The following is a 23,658-nucleotide window of genomic DNA, read 5'->3' on the forward strand; positions in this document are numbered from 1 at the left end:
CCTTTACCCAGAAACAAAATTTAAATTCCACCAATTGAAAGCAAATGAGGCGAGTACACACCGTGCTTCGACTGGGTCTTTGGGGAATCAAACTGGGCAAATCGACCTTCACTGCTTCCGGCTTCTGCAGCAAACTTGTCATTTTAGGAGCTGCATCTTTACCCTAGATACACACAAGCAATGGAAGAAGATAATTACTTCTGACACAAACACTGCATGACCCTTCAAGGTCAGGCATAATATCTGAATTTGTCTCGGTTTTTGTGCTTAATATATCTTACACGTACCTCTGTTGTTTCTTTTGGACTTGGCTCTGATGCTTTGATAGCCTGCATATCCTTCTGGCTCATCCTGGCCAGTCTGAAGGGTTTGATCTCTCCTCGTACAACCTGATACAACAAGCCCTACAGAGAACCCATAACTGAACTGTCAGTTCACTTAAAATGTCATTAACTATGAGTTTAACTGAAACACTTCACAAATTTCTGCAATATTGCTAATAGTATTCAAATGTGTGGTTAAAAAAAGTTCACAAAACAGAAATGGGTTTTAGCTTTAGACAAACCTTGTTTCTTGGGTCTTTCAGGTTGAACATGATAGTTCTGTACTTGTTCATGTATTTGCTGTCTGTGTTGCGAAATATGTCGAACATCTCCATCTCAATGTTCGCGACAAGCTTTGCAACTTCACTCTCAGACAAATCCAAATCTTCACAATCACACACCCTTGACAAATGAAAAGGCAGTTAGTTAGTAGACAAACTTGCTGTGCATCACTGCTGTAATATACTAAGCCATTTTTACATTTTAATTGTGGTAAAAGTGCAAAAGCCCCAAATGTGTGCCTGGAGTCTATCGTGTATGAAGCAGGACATAAGGTACGGCCCCCGGTGAAAAAGGGAGTCTCTTTAGTTTTTAGGGAATCCAGTCATGACACACTGTAAAAATTAAAACCTGAAAATGAAATAAATGTTGGTGAATTTATGGTGTATCTTCCCCTGTATGATGTAGGTTGTATGTTACTGCATGTTTATCAAAAGTCATGTCCATGTTCTTCTTATAAATGTTTAAAACCACTGGCATTTATTGTTTTGGCTCCTTTCCCCATGACTTTAACCTTTCATGGGGCCCATTTTGAAGTTATTTAGAGTATAGTACATATATAATTTTCATGCAAGTCTGTAAAACTCACCTTTTGAATAGGATGCTGGTGAGGGAGCGCTGGATGCTCTGTCTGACCTGGTTATTGGGCTGAGAGGGTCTGGAGGAGGGAGCACTGGGTGCAGGCGGCACCAGCAGATTTCTGGTTTCATTCAGCAGTGTGGGGGCTGAGGAAGACTTCTGGCCTGATGCTGAGGCAGACACATGGCTGGACGGAGGCTGGGGTCCAGGCTGCTTCTTTGGGATGACGTATGTGGTTTTAGTGACCATAAGGGCTCCTGTTTCATGATGTCTGGGAGCTGAGGTGGATGGGGATTGTGCAGTGGGAGAAAAACTAGATTTTGGTGGGTTGGGTGGAACAGAGGAATTTGATTCTGCAGACTGCTGCTTAGACACTCCACTGCTGATTGGCTCCTTTGCTTTTTCTTGAGAGTGGCTCTGTGGTGGGGCTGGCTCAGTGATAGGCAGGGAAGAGGGAGCAGCATCTGTCGAGGTGTCCTCTGGAGGTTGTGATGAAGGAGCAACAGACTCAGTTTCAGCCTCCTCCTGTTTACTGTCCTCGATAGCTGTTAGAAAAAAAGAGAGCAGGGCATTTTAGGAACATGAAGAAATATCTATTAACTATAACATAAATCAACATTTCACAAGATATGAAACTCAGCTGAAAGTTAAATAAAACTTATCAAATCTGCTGTCTATAAATGAAAACACCCCTAAAATGAACCAGAGAGGTGTATAAGTAGCAAGATTAGTGGGATAGTGGGGTATGTTGAGTCTAAAGCCAGAGTTTTCTGTGTCACGAGGGTGGCTCTCTTTTAACCTGGCTAGATCACCATAGTAACTTGTGCTGCACATCTAACCTGGTTGGGACTAGTTTTGTTCTGAGTGGCAGCATGAAATCAGCTTTTAAGCGCCTTCCACTAATAAACTACTTTGGAAACAGCGTCAATCTATACTCTAAAATGAAAATGTTCACTTGAGTATTTATGGTTTTCTCCTTGTCTTGGTCTTATACTTAAGGAATCCCTAGACCATTGCACAAAAGACCTTAGTAACCAAAGCAAGGTAAAACTTAAGGTACCTCTGACTGATGACTGATGGTAACTTGTACCACTGTAAAATCTCCTTCAACACAGTAAATGAGTTAATGTTAATGGGGCTCTGTTTCTCTGTGTGTGAAAGCCTGGGTTAACGAAGCAAGTTGATAACCAGCTTCATGGTACCAGTTATCTATAACCACAGTTACAGGCAGTTTGTAAGGCAAAGGAAACCTGTCTGTGTCAAACTCACTTCATGGTACACCCCTCAGGACTAACACATAACACTACATGACAATACAAGTTAATGTTTTCTGTTGCTGTTAAATGTTTATTTCAAATATGATGAGTAAAGTTGCTCTGTGTTTGGAATTATGATCAGTTGAGAAATTTTATATTTTCCATCTACAAACATATGTGAATAAAGAGGAAAAAATAGGGAGTGCTGCACTGGGTGAAGGCTCTGTGTAGTTAGTTGGAAAAAAAAAAAAAAAAAGATCAGGTGCTCTTAAGGATGGGGTAAAGAGTGACTTAAAAGATAAAAACAAAGACTGGCCAGCTCACTCAGTGTATAAGTCCATAGTACAGGCAGGCAGTCCAGAAATGCTCCAAGGCACTCTGACTGTAGTTAGAAATCCTTTAGTAATACATAGATAACCAACATGTTTCAACTAGAGTCTTCATCAGGGTGTCAAGGTTCATCAGAGTAGCCATTCTGAATGGACTGCAAGGGACTCGCAAATGTGTCAAGTTTGTAAAAAACAAAACAAAAAAAACAACACTTTATTGGTAAGTAGAGGAAATTTCCAGCACAGATGATTTATTATGAAGTGCTGTTTTCTGCTGTAGAGTGACTAACAGACAGCTACTTGACAGACACAGCAAACTAGCTCCATGACACGGCCAAATGCAAGTATGACGCTGACTGTATTAGACTGTGTGGACCTTGAACTAATGACTAAGGAGAAATCTGGACCCTGTGGCTGGACCAGTTGGGAACCACTGCTGTAAACTGCTGCCATTTGATGTATTCTACATTCCACTTCTGGAGACGTGCAGCATCTTCTGTGGACCAAACTACTCATCGTCCTGGGTCCTTGCTGGCGTTACACGCCGACGTGGTTTGGTCTGTTTTTACAACCGTCCCATTGCAACAGCATGTGATCTAGAGGGCTGAATAAACTGGCAAAGAGCAAAGCGAACCTGAAGTACTTTGTGCTCACAGTGCACAGGTTAAGCGAACTGCACAGTGGACTTGAAGCGAACTTCAGAAAAACTACTGAGTAACTGCTTTAAGTCCACTTAGAGGGCTGAAAAGGACCAAGTGTGAAAACTCCCTTCATTTCTTAAATCAATTGTTATGACCTTTCAAACATCTTTTAAAATCATTTCCATTGATAAAATTAGCCTGCCTAATATTATAAAGAATATAATTTGCTATAGGTGCTTTTTCAATCATCATGACGAGCATGACTTAAATGCTTTAAACTTCCCAAAAATCTTTAGAGGGAAGCTACAGGTGAGATCTGACAGACTACCACTCAGTGAAGAGTTTCCGGGGTAGCATGTGAAATCATTATCATCATAAGAAACAATCTCAGAGAGGAACACATCCACAGTGAAGGCACAAATGTTTGGTTTGCGAAAGCACACTGGCAGTTATCCCTGGTCTCCTCCTGTGACCTTCAGTTTTGAAATACCACTAAAGTTAATCTTCCTGCACAGCTCTCTGGGAGGATGTGACAACATTCACCTGCTCAGTTATGCCCTTCTACACTCTGCTGGTGTTCTGTAAGACTTTTTTCCTCAGTGCCATTTTGGAGGATATAAAATGAATGATGAGCATCTAATAGGGGATTACTGAGACAGAGCCAGTATGTTGAGTTATGATAATTAAAGTCCTGTGAATGCACATTTCTCATCTATTACTGACTGTAATTCGATCCACACAGGCAAACAGTTTGTGTAGCTTTCAAATTTCTGATAAATATGGCAGCAGTTGATCATTTGTATTTGAACGAGGAAGACTGCAAGAATATGAAAAAAAAAAATACTGATAGATGTGATCTGCTGTCTGTTTCAGGGATGATCAGAACTGGTGTAAGGCGAAAAATCAAAGCAAAGAAACCAGTTAATCCTGACCCTTCGCTTTGTCCCACTCGGACGAAGACTGGTCAGTCATAACGCAGCATCTGGCCAGCTCAAACCAGGGTCAGACAACAACACAGCTGTGTCTCATTGACTCTAATGCATTCGTTTCAGATTTCCTTCATTTTCAGGCTGGTTTTGTGGATTTGGAGCTAAATGTTGTGCCTGGGGCACGTCGTGTATTAATGATACTCGTAACCTGAAGAGGTTGGAAAAAGATATGTTTCTTCCCTGTTCCAGAACCAAAATCAAACCCTGAAAAGTGTAGGGTTAGCTAGCTAGCTACTGAAGATATAGCCTACTGAATGTATGCACATGCTGCTTTTGCTTTGTAATGATTATAACAGTGAAACAAAGACCGACCCTGCTGTACAGGAACCAGTGAAGGGAAGCAGGGAAACTTTGCTGATATTCAACCAGCTGTGTGTCATCGCACTGTGCACAGATGAACTATGTTTTCCTTCCCTTGGAGCTTCCTGACAGTCCAGCAGTGGAGGTCTGGGTGCTGGCAGCAGCACGGGGGCGAAGCCAAACACCGTTCATCTGCACAGACTGTGATGCCACACAGCTGGTTCAATATCAGCAAAGTTTCCCTTTATATTCATTGTGTTCTGTGGCGATCAGCAGTGATGTGGTGGTTCACTTTGACACTGTGATCTGCAGGCTATAGTTCGGCTTTAGCTTCTAACTATCTTTGTCTTTTTAACCTGTTGTTGCTGCTGAGTCAGTTTGACATCCTGGATATATCCTTCAAACACAGACTGTAGACCCCTCTGTCTGCTTCTCTCTGAAATCACTCTTTCATTTTTCCAACAATATGATAATATTTCTTCAGGGAGTGCAGTTAGTTACAGTGTGGGATCCATGGTTACTGTGACAGCTTGTCAGATCATAACAAAGGGACGGGGCATAGTGAAAGGTCAATTAGCACAACATTGGGACAGTATGGACAATGCCATTTACACAATTTATGTTGTTTTCACAGAATATGCATATAATCAACACATTTCTAAAATGTTTTTTTTTTCCTTTTTTTTCCTTTTTTTTTTTTTTTTTTACATGCAAGCTTACCTGATACCAAAATTATGGATCTTTCTTGTCTTATTTACAAATGCTTGCACGCAGCATGCCAGAAATCAAAACCTAATGTTCAACAGCAGCTCAAAAGCTATACTGAAACAGCTGATAATCATGTTTGATTGAAAAATCACTGACAAATAGCTGGTATAACTTGTGTTAAATAGACCGACCACAGCTGATTCCAATCTCAGTCTGAGACATGGCCAGGTGTTGAAGTTCTTTGAATCACATGGACACTTCTAAATCAAAACAGGGGACTTTTTGGATTTTGTTAAAAATGGATACAGAACAACACAGATGAGGTCACTTAGATTAGAACAGGGCTGTGCATTTTTGTGTTTTTCCCTTCTGTGCTTTTTACTGTATTTGTTTAATCTATGTCCAAAGGTCATGTTTATTGGATGATGTTGTTCTTGATCACTAATAGCAATTTCGTGTTGCTGATGAAGCTTTTACTGCAGCAAATATGTGACTTACTATTTTGTTACATTGTGCATCTATAAATTAAAGATGACGAAGTCACTTTCATGTAGTATGTTGCCAAAAATGCAAACATTCAACACTGTAAAAGAGTAAAAGTAAAAGTAATTAAAGAAAACTGAATTTAAAAAAGCAATGGATTTCATACTGTCTACTGAACTGAACTGAAAACATGAACAGTGACGCAGTTTTTGTAATGTTGTCAAATGTTGGCGCTTGGAAAGTTGTGCTATGACTAACTATATGATCCTGTTGGATAGAAAATGTGGTCGTGTTTTAAAATAATAAGTGCGCGTGTGTGTGTGTGTGTGTGTATGAAACAAGCATTTGTGTGGTTCAAGGTATGATGCTCTCTTTTTCATTTTCCTTCATCGGTCAATGAAGAAGATCGTTCAGAACACACATACCTATGAAACTATGGTAGATAACCGTACAATCAAGAAAATCCCCTTTTAATTACTATATGGATCAATCCAACAAGTCATAAAAACAATTTATATTCACGCAGTCCTCAAAGGATGACATGCAATTTCTTTATTTAATGTATTTATGATGAAGCTTCTATAAGGAGGATCTTTTTTCCCAGGCCGGGTTCTGTGGGGATGTAAACTAATGCACTGCACCATAAACTACTATTTTATATTACTAATATACTATTTACTATTTTACATCCTCAGTTTAAATCTGTATAATAGGCACACAAACTGTGTGGGCATTTCCATGTGCACCTTCTATGTTGGTTCATGTATGTGCAGAACGTGCTGGATGAAGGTGAATATCAATCAGTGGGTGTGGTGATTATTAAATACTCTCTCAGCCTGTCACATCACTGGTCTTACAGCCCTGAAACAGCTGTGCCACCAAACATATACCCACTGCAATGTGTTTCACGGATAAAAGATGAAACGCCAAGTTTGAAAGAAAGTTAGGAAAGAGACTGTGATGAACAGGATGTCTCCTTCAAAGAAAAGAGTTAGAACCGACCAGTCTGATAAGTGAGAGTTCTGTATGGTTATATTGTAGCCTTGTGTTGTTTTCAGGCGATTAAGCACAGTGAACAGCCGTGCGTGACAGCACTGCACTCAGAGGCTGCAAATTCAACATATCAATCCTGCTGCTTTCAGATGCTGCAGATTTCATGAACTGGAGAAGCTTTTTATACAGTATAAAGATACTGTGAGAATCATCCACATTAATTCAAAGATCAATGCAGACTGATTTACTATTTTCAGTGCAGATTTTGGTTAAAGTGTTTGAGTGAAATAAATTATTTATACTTTATATTCTCCACTATTTCCATAGCTGTTTCCAGCCCACATTGTAGCCACCAGTGCACCTCTGCTAATTTCAGATGCACCCTAAGGCCCCGACCACAGAGAAAGCATTTTGCAGTTTCCAAAATGCAAGGTGCACCTCACTGCCTTTTTTAAGAAAAATGCCACTAATAAAAAATGCTTGGTGTGTCTTTTTATTGTTGCTAGGCGACCACGCCATCACCTCCCTACCCTAACCCTTCTGTGTAATCCAGCTATTTATTAAGTTTATTTCACAGTAATTAGTAGCTATTTACTAAAATGTTGAGGCAGAGGGTACTTGCTGTAGCTCTGGTTGAGGGTGAGAGGCTGTCAGTAAATAGTTTGCTGGGCACAGGGAAACAGAGATCTGTTTGGGTACATGAGACCCTGGATCACGGGGAGTACCACCAGTTGGTCCAGGAGCTTCGCCTCCATGATGACCGTTTCCAGGCATATTTCAGGATGCCTCTGGGGCAGTTTGACAACCTGCTGTCTACTGTCGGGCCGTACAGCTCTGGGTATCCAGCAACTGCTACCACTGGTTTCTCCTCCATTGTTTACCAACTGTAAACTTGTTGTCATGACCACCACAGAAGGCCCGCCTCTCAAATCATCCGATTGAACAATGGGGAAAAAGATGACAAGAAAAAGATGCCATGAGGTGCTTTTCCGCTCTGAATTGATGGGGTTTTTTTTTTAACTTGAGGAGTTCAAAGCACTCAGGCAAATACTTGTTTCTTACACATTTTATCTTTATCCCTCTGTGGGTTGTTTCTGCTGTTTCCTCTCACTGTAATCTTCACTGACGTCACCATGTCTAGCCAGTGACCTCTCTCGGGTCCAATCATTCCTTGGATGCTGTTCTTTAAATATCACAACAAGTCTGTCGTTCTGTCTGTCAGACCTACTACTGTGTACCCCACCATCTCCACCGCTACCTCCAGGTGATTCACCTGAGAGTTTTCATCAACCACCTGCTGGCTTGACTCCACGATTACCAGCATCTCGACTGGATCCCGTTCTAACTCGAATCTTCATATAGGCCTAATGAAGACGTTTCACACTAATGGGGTCTAAACCCAAAAACCTTTCTGTGTTGCTAACCTCAATAAATAATTTTATACACGTCCAACTGATCCCTCCATATGAGACAAAACCTATTATCGATAGACGTGGTTATTCTTGTACCGTTCAACACACTGTATGCACACAATTCATAATCACTGAAGAGACACCAGTAAACAATGACCACTGGTGTCATAACCTCAGCTGTCAGGCAAACGAATATGACCTATGAGAATACACTTCCCCCCACGAGGCTCATTCAGCATCCTGTTTCTAATTGAAGGCTTAGTCCCAAATGCAGGAACATGTTGCAGTAATGAAAACACAGCTGGAGAGAAAATATGAGCACAGCCCCACTGTATGTGATATATTACAGCAACAGACACACCACACTGCTAGTTCATTCATCAGACCATGAGAGAAAGAACATTTGTTGTCTCTGAATAAACAAGATTATATTGACTGAATTTATCACTTTGAAAACATAAGAAACAATTTACAAACAGTATTATGCACTTCTGTGTGTGGTGTTATTATAACTTACTGTCTGTAATTAATTTCCCAATTATTAAATGATATCTTTGGCTTTTGGAAAATCTACTGATATTGTGAACAGGTTTGTGGAGTTAATAACGGCTCTGGTTACATAACTGAAATCTCAGATGAGATGTTAATATATTTCATTTGCACTTAAAGATGAGCAGATTTGTGGAGTATGAATACATGGGCAAATGGAGAAAAGTGCTCTGCATCAACGTTTCAACACATGGACCACAGGGTCGTCACTTCTCCTGCTTTTGGTCTGCATTTGCGCAGGTGTTTGCACGTGTGAACATACTTCCTTGTACCAGCACTGACCACAATTTATGAACAGGTGACATGCTGAGAATGTCTTCTTATTTTTATCAGAAAAATTCAAAATTGTCTGAACCTGAAAGTATTTTGTGAAGTAGATCTGGGTCAACTCAGTTCTTCAACAGATCAGGAAGTTCTCAGAAATTCGTATTAATGTTAAAAAGGTAGGTGCAATAGGTACAGGCAGGGTGTAAAATTAACTTTTTACCTCATCTGCCATTGGCTAGTGACCTCTAATTTACCGGCCAAACATATTTTTCACCAGCCAAATAAAAAAATCATGCCTTGTTTGACAAAAAATAATTACCTTACGTTTTTAGTATGAAAATCCAACTTTAGTAAAATCCAACCCTGTCCTCTGTGTTTCTTTGGCGTGCTTGCAGCAAAGGCTGCAGCTCATCGTGTTGGTGTGCGGGTTGTAGGTCAGCCATGACCACGGCTGGCCAGCCTCGTCTAGTTTCTGTTTTTCAACAAAATGCCGTGCGACATTTGTACTCCGTTTAACTGTCTGTTCTTCTTGTCCAAGTCCAACATGTTCATCTTTGTCTATCCTCTTTTCTGGTGGTGGCTTCACGGCAGAAATGTGTCGCCACATGTTGCTCAGAAGTTACCATAGAATGCCCAGAGTTCCCGTAGCTCATGTCATGCCTTCCTGGCACACGTACAATAAGCTGCGAGGGTCAAAATAGTCTGACACAGCTGGCAGAAATGGTCAAAGCACATAAGAAACCCACATGCAATTCAAAATTTTCCATCGGCCACTGGTGGATGTGTGTTTTTGTTTTACACGCCAAACTCATTTTTTACCCGACAATGGCGCTTGGCGGGGGTTAATTTTACGCCCTGGGTACAGGGTTCATCCTTCACCTTCTTCGTCAGCATAAACTTACTTTGGTTAGTCACTTTTCTTGTGTGTATCTAAGTAATGTAAGTAAATGACCAAACTAAACTAAATTAAACCACCACTCTCCCAACTTAGGTCAACCTGATGATGGCACTAGATAAAAGGTTCAAGAGTCATACCTCATCCTGAGAGGAACATGAATGTGTGAACCAAGTTTCATGGCAATCCACCCAACAGTTATCAAGACATTTCATTAAAAATAAAAAATGACAATCTCATGGCTGAACCAGAGGAAAGGTCAGAGGATCATCAGAGTCAGTGGGTTTCATCTAAGAACCGCTGATGTGCAAACATGTGTGATAATCCATCTGACAGTTGTTGAGATATTTCAGTCAGGACCAAAATAGTGAAGTTGCTGACCAACAGAGTGACACTGCCATCCATAGAGCTGCTCAGACAACGCAGCTGAAAATACACTCCAGACAAAATGATCCACAAAGTACATCTTTAACTTTATCCTCGATAGTTCAGTATTTATGAAATGCAACATCCTTGTTCCAAGGTGAGAACCAAAGCTCATTTCTATAATTTGAAAATCATGTGTCACCGGCATTGCTCTGTAGCATCGGGCACTGTTGTATCGGATCTAGCTTTACGGGTGTAGCATGCAGAATTTTCTCAAAAAACAAACAAACAAAAAAAAAACAGTATAGACTGATGCAAAATACACGGTGGTGCAGTGGTTAGCACTGTCGCCTCACAGTAAGAGGATTCCTGATTTGAACCCCGGGTGGGGAGCCCCTCTGTGCAGAGCTTACATGTTCTCCCCATGTCAGGGTGGGTTTTCTCCGGGTACTCCAGCTTCCTCCCACAGTCCAAAGACATGCAGGTTAATTGGTGACTCTAAATTGTCCGTAGGTGTAAATCTGAACGTGAATGGTTGTCCATGTGGGTGGCAGCGTATTTATCTGCAGAGACTCTACCCTCTGCCTGCATTTCCTTAATTTCTTCGTTTTACTGTGTTCAGGACATTTCTGGGGACAGTGTGCAGGTGAAATCGGGACTGTATAAAAAGGTAGCGATCAGCTGACAGACTGTAAGCAACATGCATATAAAAGGAAGCTACAAAAATCGCGGACACAGTGCAGGAAAAAAATGCAAATGCAATGTGGCAAAACTCCAAGCAGATAAAGCTTGTTCTAAACAGAGAGTGAATCCTGGATTGGCTTTCACTTTCACTGGTGATACTAGCCTGCAGTAACCTTCACACACACACACACACACACACACACACATTATATTATTACTAATTACTACATGTCTATGTATCATGATGTGGTTGAATATTATTTCTGCGCTCAAATACAATACTGGTTCAACACATTCATAATAATATGTTTGTTTTATGTTTTTAGTCAGCACTTGAAAAAAAACTACAACGTCACGTCCGTATTGAGATGAACAGTGGGTAATTAAATTATTTAAGTCTGGTTATGCCTGCACCCCAAGCAAACTCTCTCGAAGTGTGCAGAAAGTCTGCTGGAAGCCCCTTGTGGACTGGATGAACTGTGGACTGAAACAGCCCTCAGCGCTCGCAGACTTCCCTGGAAAGTGCAACCAAAGTCCACAAGTGTGTTGAAGTCTGCACATTTGGATTCAGCCACTAGAGGGCACAATGAAGGGCACACATCAAGGCTACACAATGGGGTCAGTCTCATATTAACTCGTAAAGGGGAAGCTATCATTAGTCCTTTCATGACATTATGAGTCCAAAAATATACTTTGCTCTGCCTCTGTAGTTTACAGGGGATTTTACTTCAGAAACGATTGACTGTAAGGATAAATTGAAACAACATGATCTCACTGTTTAAGGCCCAAGTTGGAGAGTTTGTGTATGTGAGTTGTTGGCTCATACTTGGTTGGTGTTTTGAGACAAAGTCACATGAGGTTGAGAGGGAGAATATGTATGTTTGTTTTCATGGCTTATATCACCAGAGGGCAACACACTGAGTGGGTTTATACTCCAGCAGCACATGACTTAAAAAAGCCACTTAAAATATAGTGAAACACTGTGGTTGTGGCTTTTTTACCATATGACTGTATTGACTAGACTTCTTTTGGAAATGCTGAAGAAAACTCAAATAATATTTTCTAAAACATATCTGAGGTTTCTATCTTAGTTGAACAGGGGACAAACATCAGAAATACAGAGGAGGCAGAGGAGTAGTGGTAGATGATGAAGTGGGTGTACTGTCAGGGAGATGGGCAGGTTACTGAGGTGGGGGTGGGTATACCCTCCCGTATATTCCATAGGTGGGTATACTGTCACTGGCCAGAAAAAGAGGTAGATATGTCCCATATACCTGTGTATGCTCTCCACTACACCACTGGAGGGGGCATAACCTCTCACTAACTGTGAAGTACTGAGAATGTCAGCAGTGTTTTCTCTTTGGTTGCACATCACTCATTTGTCCAGTAGAGGGTGCTCGTGTTTCACAATTAAATGTTGAGGGACTGAAATTATTAGACCATCAGAAACATGCAGATCTCATGACAGCTTTGAGAGCATGTGGTGGAGATGCAACGGGAGCACTGACATTGAAAAGAGGCGACAAAAAGCTACAACAGCCAAGAGAAAATAGAAGAATAGATTTTAACTAAAACCTGACACTGAAAATTAAACTCAGCTCACTTCTAAACACTAAATATCGCACATGCTAGTGTGCGTACGCCGACCCATGGTGGAAAAATACATTTCTAACCCAGAGTGACTTGTTACTGCTGTAAACACAGACACCAATCAACAGAAATCACATGCCTTTCCCATGGCAGTGACACCACATCATGTGGTCACACTGCACTCAAGTTGAACTTTGCTGCAGTCTAACTGCGCACCCTTGTAAGGACTGCAATTTACTGTAAGAAATACATAATATAATAAAGAATAAATACAATGATGCATTTTATGTCCCTACCAAGAAAAGGGGCCTAACATAAAAGTGTAATATTTAAGGTTTTGGTAACACTGTCATCCCATTTAATGTATCGTAGTTACAGATGTTTGAGTGTGTGTGGATTATCCCCACTGGGTGTTATCCTAGTGGACCCTGCCAGAACTTTAATCATTAAAGCATCATATGAGCAGATTAGTAATTCTGAGGTTGTATGAACACACAAAAACCCAGCATTGTGCTGAGCTGGTGATGTGTCTGCAGGAGGGTGGAGTGAAACATTTGGAGAAATTAAACAGCCCTCTGTGAGAGCTTTGCTCAGACTTTGTCTAATAGTCGTGATACAGTCCATCACCTCAATGTGATGTCACACACGTTAAAAGTCATGATTATTTGAAAGTAGCACCTCCTTCGCACGGAAAAAAAAAATGCCAGTGCCTCAGTGGTTCTGTGGCATGACTTCTGGAATGTAACATGACTGGTTCACAAAGAACATTTTAAGCTGGGTTGGAAATTAGCACCAGCCAAATGTTGGTAAAACATGTATGTGGCTACCAGATTTTCTTCACTCACCATCCAATAAAACAATGGTAAACTATTGACTGGCTGGTAGATTTATGAATCCACCAGCAACAGTGGCAGGTTGACAATAAAGTTCATTTCCAAACCTACCATGTATTGTTTGTGTAGTGTAGTTTATAAGGGAAAGAATAAAAACACATTTTAATAGACTGCACACGGTGTACTTGTGGAGGTTAATCCATAAAAGCAATGGCTAAAACCTTTCTGCATGCACACAGAAACAGTCTAGGTTTGAAAAAGTAGCATATTGTGTTGCTCAGTAGGCATTCATTACAGGATTTTTAATACATTGAGGCAACATATGTAAGAAATGATCAATAATTATTTACATTTTAAGTAAGTGTCATTTAGAAGTAGACTGACTCCTCCATGGTAAAAGCTGGCATTATTTAAGGTCCCCCAGGTTAAAAAATTGAAATACAATGCTGTACTTTAAATGGTTTTATATAGTACAAAGGTGACAAAGGTGCTGTGTAGCACCTTTTAGAGATGGGTGCCATTTAGTACCAAAACAGGTTCCCCTATAATTACAAGCCAAAGAATCCCTTTTGGGTTTCTGTTGAGTACCATTTTTGTGGCCTTCTATAATCAGGGAATTTGTTATTTAGGAATATACAAACTCAGTGGGCCTGCTGGTTGGATTGAACTATTCCATGATGGGAGGACTGAAGACTACATCCCTTGTGGTGACTCTGAAAGTGTTGAGTTTCACTGTGTGCTTTTTTCTTAATGACACACAAGACAAGTTTCCTGCCAACCGATGAGATTTAAGCTAAAGGCAGAGGGGAAAGACAATGAAGCAGGAAGAAGTGAGCAGAGAAGAACCTACTAAAGTTGAAACTAATAAATTAGTAACATTCAACCTTCAACGGATGAATGACAGTCATCTGTGGATTTTTCTTAGTCATCTGTACAAATATTTTAAGCAGATATACAACAAATATGGAAGAACACGCTAAAAAAAGAAACATAACACTACCTAAGTATTATTCTTGTAATTATTAATGTAAATATGTTGTGCTGCTTCTCTCCCTGTGGAGATATTAACACGGAGAGAAAGACAGTGTGTTGTAAATGAAAATGACCTGTTCTGAATGGACAAGTTGTGAAAGTGAAAAACTTGCACTGCGGGCATCTCCCACTCTGTCTCATGTGTCTATCAGTGTGCACTTGATCACAGCAGTTAGGAAACAGAGATGCTCCTGGGACCCATGAACCACAACATCTGAGGTTCAGGTCCAGAAAGGGACCTTTGTTGCATCTCTCTCCCTCACTTTCTCTCATTCTTCTACTATCTGTAATAAAGGCACAAAAATGTCCAAACAAATACAAACAAAATTCGAGTCAAGGCTGATGAAAGATTACTACATATCAGAGCAGTCTGTGTCACAGATCCTGTCTGTTCCTGGAACTGGACCTTAACTTTTGTGTCAGGAGTCGCTTTCAGTCAATGATTGTAAAAGCAATTAAATGACTGCAATTTAACATGTTGAAGATGCATGTATGATACTCCAAACACAAATATGCCTCATCATTGCCACTCCCATGTCGTATACATGGCTTCTGTGTGGTGCAGAAAACATCATGATAAAAATGCACTTTAACTTTCTTTACGGCTTACAGGGTAACTTTGGTGTTTTTTAATCTGGATAATATTTTTCCCACATTTTCGTGTCTAAGTGACCAATGAGAGACAATTTTTTGTGTCCAGTATGGACTGAGACTGCTGCAGCTGACAGCCACACAACAAGCTACAGTATCAACACCTGGCGTACAAACAAAACTGACCACCATATTTTCACATCTAACTGGGTGAATCAAGGATTTATTTCAACTTCAATCACAGTTGGTGATTTTCAAACAGTGGAAAAGACACACCAAGAGGCTTTGTGAGTTTTATGCTGCTGCTGTCGACTTTGAATGAAGCATATTTTACAATGATAAAATCACAGGGTTTTTTTAAATGGAGTCTGGTGGGTTTGGCAATAGTGATTTCAAGGCTGTTTCTAGTTAAACAAAGAGGATCTTAATCTTTAACAAAAAGGTCTATTCCTGTAGTGATCCTTTCCATAATGTTGTCAGACAATTAGCACAATATTTGTGAGCCTGTTAGTGACCATAACACGCACTTTCAGTGGATGCAAACTGATGGTGCACAAGTACCTCAAGTGACCACACTGCAGCCTGTTTCGCGGTTGCTGTCTGCAGCAGTCTTGCTCAATACTGGACCAATTTCAAAACTATTTTCCCATTAGTCACTTAGACACAAAAACATGCCCTTTAAGGTTCATATAAATTTAATATAACATTTTATCTACCGGTGGGGTGTGATGATTGTTAGATTTCATCTTTTCCTATTTCCATATGTTTATAGAGCCAAGTGTCATGATGTACATGCAAAAAAAAGAAAATGTTTTACAAAAATGAAATTTCTCATGTTCATGTAGCAAATTCACATCATCAGTGAAAATTAAATATTATATATTGCAAACACATTATCTGTCAAAATAATCTTATGGGTTTTTTTTTCTTTGAATATCGTGTAGCCTTTGCCTCAGACTACAAGCTGAAGTTTGTGAAGTTTATGATAAAGGTTGTATTACTAATAACATGTTCTGATCACCTGACAGATTTTACAAACAGGAACACCTGAAAGTACACGAGGTATGCCTCTCTTATAACATGATAAAAAGGAAAATCACTACTGTCTGTTTTGTAATCCGTCCACTCTCAGTGTGGATGATTAACTGAACATTATAATCCTGTTGACAAAATGAAAACAGCACTTAGACTACAGTCCCTTGCTTATCCACAGTATTTGTTGAATGCTGAATTATCTCCATGATGTTCAGTGATCGGTAGTCAGTCATGCACTTCCCACACCAACAGTCAAAGTCAAGAAACAGGTGAGAAACTGACGATTGGTCATCAATGAAGACAACTTCACCCCCACAGACTGTGGGTGTTACAAAGCAAACACTTTGCTTATTAGTGTGTGAAGTGTGTGAGTAAAAAGTAAAGTTAATGTGGTCGTAATTTTAAAGATGTTTGAGCCATTAAAACAACACATTTGTCACAGTGCTGATCAAATCCCATCTGTTCCTCTAATCATTTCACATATAGATCATTTTTCTTTAACCAAACTGTAAGTGTTTATAATCTGAGGTAAAGTTCATCTTTCTTTTGTTGGTTGGATTATTTCAGGTTGTGTTTGGCAGGGTGCAAACGTCACTTTAACCATTAAAAATGAATGTGTTTGGCAGTGTTCTGTGTAATAATTTATGAGGGTTTAAATTTCCAGCAGCAACATTAAAGGTCCGATCTGTAGTATTTAGGGATACTGGCAGAACGGAGTATAATATTGATGACGAAGTTTACATTAGTGTATATCCACTTAACACTATACAAGCCATTTATATCTACATATGGAGCAGGTCCTCTTCCACAGAATCCGCCATGTTATTTCTACAGTAGCCCAGACGGGACAAACCAAACACAGGCTCACGTGAAGGCGGTTTGCTTTTTTGCTTCAGCCACCGTAGATCTCGTACACTCTTCGCACATGGGAGAGGTTTCAGTTGGCTGCCATCTGCAACCTCATTGCTAGATGCCACTAAATCGTACACACTAGACCTCTAAACGTCTAAAAATTAAGGGAGTTTGTTATTGGAGGGGTTATGGTACCATGGTGAAATCATTGCATAGATCTTTTATAATAATAAATTATATAGGCAATTATAATAGCCTGTTCAGTTCAGTGGAATTGCTTGCCTGACACACACGGCAAAAAAAGTTTCTACTTCCAGGTTTCCTTCCACAACATGCAGCCCACTTATAAAGCCTAGTAGTGTCTCTCTTACTGGTCCCGCCCACAACTTACCACTTTAGACTTAGACTTTACCATTGTTATGATGATGTCACACATTTTTAAAATCACTTTTCTTGGCTCGCGGAAAGTTTTACAAATATAATACGTCCATGGATAAAAAGAATTATCATAGAAAGAGTCATAAATGACACTGTTTGAAGCTGGAACTGTCCTGTAAACAGTTTTCCAAACATCTCTTTAAAAATGGTGGTCTAAGAGGAAATTCTTGTTGGGCTGCTGGGGATTTTTTTTTTTTTGCTGCAATACCACAAGTGGCCACTGGAAAAACTTAGAAGCAAGGCTGAGCTGCTTTCGTAAGTGCCTGAATCACTGATGAAGAACTTAAATTACAGGGGCCTCATTAAAGCTGTCATAAAATCAGGAGTCCGGCATCTTAAAAAACAGATAAAGGAGAATTTTGAAAACATCATTCACACTTTGATTTCTTGTAGTGTGGCCTCCCATCATGCACTCCTTACTGCCTTCCCCAATAAAACCATTAGACAGGGGCAATTCATCCAAAATGCTGCTGCTAGAGTCAGACTCAAAATGTGGAGAAAAGGTTTTAGCCATCACGCTGCCCACAGCTGGAATCATCTCCCCTTGGAACGAAGACAGACCCCAACCATAGCCATTGTTAGAACCAAGGTAAAAACTGTTCTCTTTTCCACAGCTTTTAATTAATACATTTTCATGGTGCTTTTGTTTTATTAACTTGGCTTCAAACTTTAAACTTATATTTTCATTAAAATGATCTGAACTTTTATTCCTCTTTTTTTATCTTTATTTTTCTAAGCCCTTTGAATGACAACTGTGTATAAGGTGCTTCATAACTAAACCTGCCTTGCCTTTCTTTAGGGTGATGTGGAGATGTTTTACACTAAATCTACTGCTAGATAGAAACAACGTGACTGAAGCTTCAACCAGCAAAACAGTGAGGCAACGCGACATCCACACTGAGAGCAATATCCACTAGTTATCTTCAAAAAGCCTTAATCTAAAGTTCATTTGACAAAAGACCACTCTGAGTTTTCCTGAGTTCCACGATGTTGTGTGATGCAGAGATGAAACTGTGCAGCATATCATCACGTGTGGCGACAACACCTCTGTTCACCAGGCCACACCTGGTCGCCAGATGCCGTCTCAGCCTGCATCATCTCCTGACCTCAACCGCTCTGTGAACCTGTGAGACGCCCTGCAACACAAACGCTCCAGACTTGACCTCTGCCTAACCAAGAGCAGCTCAGTCCGGACCTTCTCCAGAAATGAGGCAGCACCTCACAGCTGCACATTCAGAGGCTCCATAAAGGTCAAACAGAGGTGGATCCAACAGGTGAACCAAAATGGACCTCTGGAAAACTACCGTGAATGGAGATGTCGGAGTAGTTTTCCTGTTATTGTTTTTGTATGTTTTTTATTGTAGTGTTATGTGGTTTATTTTTGTGGTCATCAAGGCTTATTAAAGTTCCTAACATTCTGATATTCTACTCAACAAAATTGCAGTCCAACTGAAATGGACACACCTTCACTGTCACTCTTGGACCTACTTTGATTTTTCAAAATTCAGGCAATGTAGCCAAAGAAATTAGAGTTTCAAAAGTCTGTAAGATTAAAGGGTCAGTTTAACCAAATGACAAATGAATATTTTCTCACACAGCCTCACTGATGTCGAGCCATACGTATTTATATGTGCCTCTGCATCCCTGGAACTTCTGTCACTATATGAAAATGGTGAATTTCACCATATCACTGAAAACAATCTGTCAGTTTTCACTGGAACTACCAATTTGTTATAAAGAAGTTTCAAAGAGATTTATTTACAATGAGGCATGTGGATTATGCAAAGTAACCAGGACATTGTCAATACATTGTTGCGATTGCACTGTGAACTTTTTAAGTAATGTTTGAGGGAATTAATAATTATTAGTTTATTCGTGCTTTTCAATGTAAGCCTTCTGTTGAGTCACAAGAATGAAAGTTTGGTTTAATTGTCATGATTAAGGGACTGGCTTCTCAAAACACGACTGTAAAGTTAGCCAGATAAGTGCCGAGTAAATGCTGCCTCCTCCTTGACAGGTTCCTAACATTTACAGGTCTCGTTATACTGCAATCACTTTACACAGGACATATTGTATTTTGTGTGTGTGGGCCTTTGTGTGTCTTTGTGGGGCAGGGCAGGTGTCCTTTAAAATGCATCAGCTAGCAGTGAAGCTTGACTTTTATTTTTTTTTACTTTTATTTGCAAACAAAGATGTTTTTTAAGTTTTTTTTTTATAAGTTTTAAGCTTCCAGACTAAGATGAGAGAGTATGTGGGCTTTCACATCAGAAATGCAGGCCTAGATCCGAGAACACTCAACCCGAATGTCCAGTTTGATTAGTGTGAATGCTTCATTTGAAAAGGTGATCTCGTACGGTTCATGTGTACTCCTGTACAGTATACATAAAAGGTGTGAACACCAACTGTGTGCTTTTCAACGCGACAACCTGGGGCCGTATTCACAAAGCTTCCTAGTGCTAAGAGCTGCTCCTAATGACGAAATTCTAAAAAAACATTCTTAGAATTGTGACGTTTTCTTAGAATTTCCCCTTAAAGTTAAGACTAGGTCCTTGTAAAGTTAAAAGTTAATCACAAAACATCTCAGCTTACCTTAAATGAGCTAAGGTGGAAAACTGTTAGGAGCAGGAAGGAGGACTTTTGAGAGGCTTAAGAGTTTCTTAATCAGAGGATAAAATGGTGGGAGCACAAAGAGGTCAGAGAAATGGTCTCTAAACACAAAATGACAGTTATTAAATGAAATGCTACAGATGAGATTGTGCAGGGATAATATGTGTGGTTGATGTCATTAGGGATACACACATATTTCCCACCTAACAAAATGATGCAGTTCATTTCATTTCCTCTGGGTGTCTACACCTTTCAGGCTCACAAAAGGGAGTCGCACTTTGAATGTTCCTAAATTGCTCCTAAGCTAGGACTCCTTACTAAAAGTTTTTAGGCTAAGTTAGGAGCTCTCTGAGAGTGATCTCAGAATGTTTGTGAATGCGGCCCCAGGAGTTTTTAACCAGTTATTCACCAGTCTCAATTAAATTCTGATGCCTCAAAATCAGACAGCGGTGCAGCTTGCCACAGACAGATCAAGATCAAACTTTGCTGTCGCCTTCAACCTGCAATCGGAGCTCCCACCTGAGGTAGAGAGCCCCGCACCGGGCAGCAGCAGATCTTCCACTGGCCAGGAGCAGAGTTTCACCTCGCTGCTCCATGGATGACAGTCCCGGGGCAACAGTGTATGCCTTCGGTGCCTTTTTCTACACTGTAGCACAACAAGAATGTCACGCAAATGGTGATGCAAGTGTACTCGGGTATGGAGCAACATTACTAATGTGAAAGCTGAGAGACAAGAGTGGAGAGAAGGGCAATCATCAAACGTGGCTACTGCTGTCAGTGCCTTAACCCTAAATGTTTTAGTAATGAAGGGAACTGTGTGTTGTATCATGCTGACATACTGACCATTTGTATGGTAGTATTATCCCGTTACAATCTGGGATGTTTCTAACAATCAACAAACTGTACGAACAGTAGACCTACTGCACATACCTTTATATTGTTCATGTCAGTTTGTAAAGCGTACTTGTAAACATACTGCTCAAGTTTTAAATTCCACACTTGTTGTAAAGGTCGGGGGAAAAAGGGTGTAGGAGCTGACCCCAGGTCAGCGCTCAAAATGAAACCACAGAAATGTTTCGTTTCAGGCAACAGAGATGTTTGCTGTAGTTTGTGTGTTTGCATGAATATATAGAGAAATGTGGATGTAAATGAGAGTGTGTCAGCTAAAACATGGTTGTTTGCACCATTGGTAACAGAACTAAATGTGGGGTTATTTAACCGTGTTTCTAAACAGATGCCTATCCTTCGTCTCTGGATGTGTGTTGAACTCAGAGCCTTCTTCATTAGCTGAAGGGCAAAGTCTTTTCTGAAAGGCTCGGAGGACTGCAGCATTTCTCTGATGGTGGTCAGCTGAAACTTCCAAATTGTCTTCATGGAAATGTGACGACGAATCTCCCACTGACTGTTCGGTGGACTCCAGGTGGAATCTCATGCCACCGTGTGCACTGATGAATCCTCCAGTCCTCCTTGTGTCTCTGCAGCAGCATGAAGTCAGCTCCTCCTCCTCCATACCAACTGCTCTGTCCCTATACAGAATCCTATCACGGCTGATGTTGGTGTGTCTGTACAACAATTGGTTCAAGAGTGTGTGTCTGTTCGTGTGTGTGTGTGTGTGTGTGTGTGTGTGTGTGTGAGTGTGTTGATGGATAAGGCACTGTAAGTTGCAGCATGATGTAAATGTTTCCGCTGATGCATTGTCGTTTGAGCATGACAGAGGGACACGGAAAGTTGTACAATGTTGTGCTGTGTGAGTTAAGAAGTGCATTTCATGGATTAAGTGCAGCGATGACTTCACTTTACTTGAATGTTTTACGAAACTGCAAGAAGAAAAAAAAAAGAGATGTTGCCTGATAGAGGCAAAGGACTGCTAAAGAGCACCCTGTCTGTAGGAAGAAACTGCTGGTGCTTTAACATCAGGGTCTGTGTTTGAAAAGGTGTTGAAGGGTTTGAAGAGGTGATGTGTCCTGCTGACATTATAGCACCACAACATCACTATGCAGGGTTTACAAAACCAATGTCGTCAGTCAGTACGTTTACATGCAGCTTGAGAAAATCAAATTATTAGCTTAGTCCGACTGAAACCAGACTTTTAAATGCATGTCAACAGTTTAGACCATCTGAAATTGGACTATCTGTAACTCGATTAACACCCCTAGATAATTCGATTGAAAATCAAACTATTGCCGCATGTATCCACTTAGTCCGACTGGAGTCGGATCAGCATTCTGCGCATGCACGACTTTTTCTTTCGCAGGCTTTCACCCAGGAGAAAAAGGAGATGACGTAGCAGCAGTGCAGTAACACCCAGAAAAATAAACAAACAAACAAACACCATGGAGACAGAGAAGCAGAAGACGCACTTCTGGACGGACAAGGAAACTACATTTATGTCCTGACAGCTAAAAGAGCTGAACATTTTCAAGTTTATGGATGGTAGGAAAACGCGAAACGCAGAATTATTTAAAAAGGTTTCTGAACAAGAACCGGAACTATTTCAATACGTACTATGTTAAAAAGGACACAGCGCCGCCTATTGAGGCAGAGTCAGACGTACTTTGTCAGAAATTCGATTTTCTCTTCTGCATACACACTCAGACAAGACAAGAAGTCAGACTTGACTGATTAGCCGAGCTATGAGCTTAGCTTGATTACTGCATGTATGTAAATGTACTGACTGGCACTGAAGAGCTGTGAAGGGTTTGTGGGAGGTGGGTGTGAGCAAGACACGCTGACTGCTGCAGCTGTTCTTACAAATGTCCACTAAGTTCATTATGCAGGTCTGCAAACAACTGCCGAATTCTTTGTGGTAAAGCGGTAAATGTCCATCAGCAATTTTAAAGTTTTTAAAAAATTCCCTTATTCAGTATTTATTGAAATAAAGAGGACCATTTGGAATCACTGACTTTCATCACTATTTGCAAAGCTTAAAAACACTTCATTGATTTCTTCGTGATGGATCTCAACTTGTAAATATAAACTTCTTTGTTATTTGTACATTTAAATCATTTTTTTTTATTGCTGCTTAGTCTTGATACTTTGATATACTATGCAAAACTTGTTTTTATCTGTTTTCTCTGAGGTATGACTGTTGTTATTGAATAGACTAAATATATATCTAAATATAAATATAAATATAAATATATATAACCTCCCCTACACACTTTTTTTATGTGTCTGTATACGTGCAAATAAAGTAAACTAACAAAGACAAAAACCATCTTATCTTTAAATGTCTACACATCTGCAGTGGGAGTTAAGGAGGTCAAACTTCTATCTGATTGTATAAAGTTGTAAAATTGATTCTTAGAGGATATAATGAACAACAAAGAAGAGGAAGATGTGGTTCAGTATTCAATTGATGATAAATGTGTATATGTGAGCATCCTCCTGTAGGATCAGAGGTGAGCATGTGAAAACATGTGTGCTTCATGTGCACTGCAGGTGAGGAACATACTGACACTGACTGTACAGTCTTCGGACCATCAAAGGCCAGCATCACCATTTCACAGTACGAGGCATGTTTCCAGAGTAAGAAACTTTTGCCAAAAGCATCAGAGTGTTAAGCCTTCCTTGTTGCCAACTAAAGCTTCTTCCAACTCAGTGTTTGTCAGTCAGTGACTGATCGTC

General features: G+C 40.2%; 1 protein-coding gene across 1 annotated transcript in view; it reads right to left on the bottom strand.

The window, feature by feature from the left end:
• The window catches only part of LOC125892299 (uncharacterized), a 41,865-nt gene that overhangs the window by 11,192 nt on the left and 7,015 nt on the right, over positions 1-23,658 (bottom strand). Inside the window, exons 8-11 of the mRNA XM_049582235.1 lie at positions 1,192-1,726; positions 566-725; positions 288-404; positions 62-163 (exon numbers count right to left, since the gene is read on the bottom strand). Coding sequence (XP_049438192.1) covers positions 62-163; positions 288-404; positions 566-725; positions 1,192-1,726 — 914 coding nt within the window. The remainder of the gene's footprint in view (positions 1-61; positions 164-287; positions 405-565; positions 726-1,191; positions 1,727-23,658) is intronic.

Source organism: Epinephelus fuscoguttatus, linkage group LG7 (genome assembly GCF_011397635.1).
Source record: "Epinephelus fuscoguttatus linkage group LG7, E.fuscoguttatus.final_Chr_v1".
In the NCBI taxonomy this organism is placed as follows: Eukaryota; Metazoa; Chordata; class Actinopteri; order Perciformes; family Serranidae; genus Epinephelus; species Epinephelus fuscoguttatus.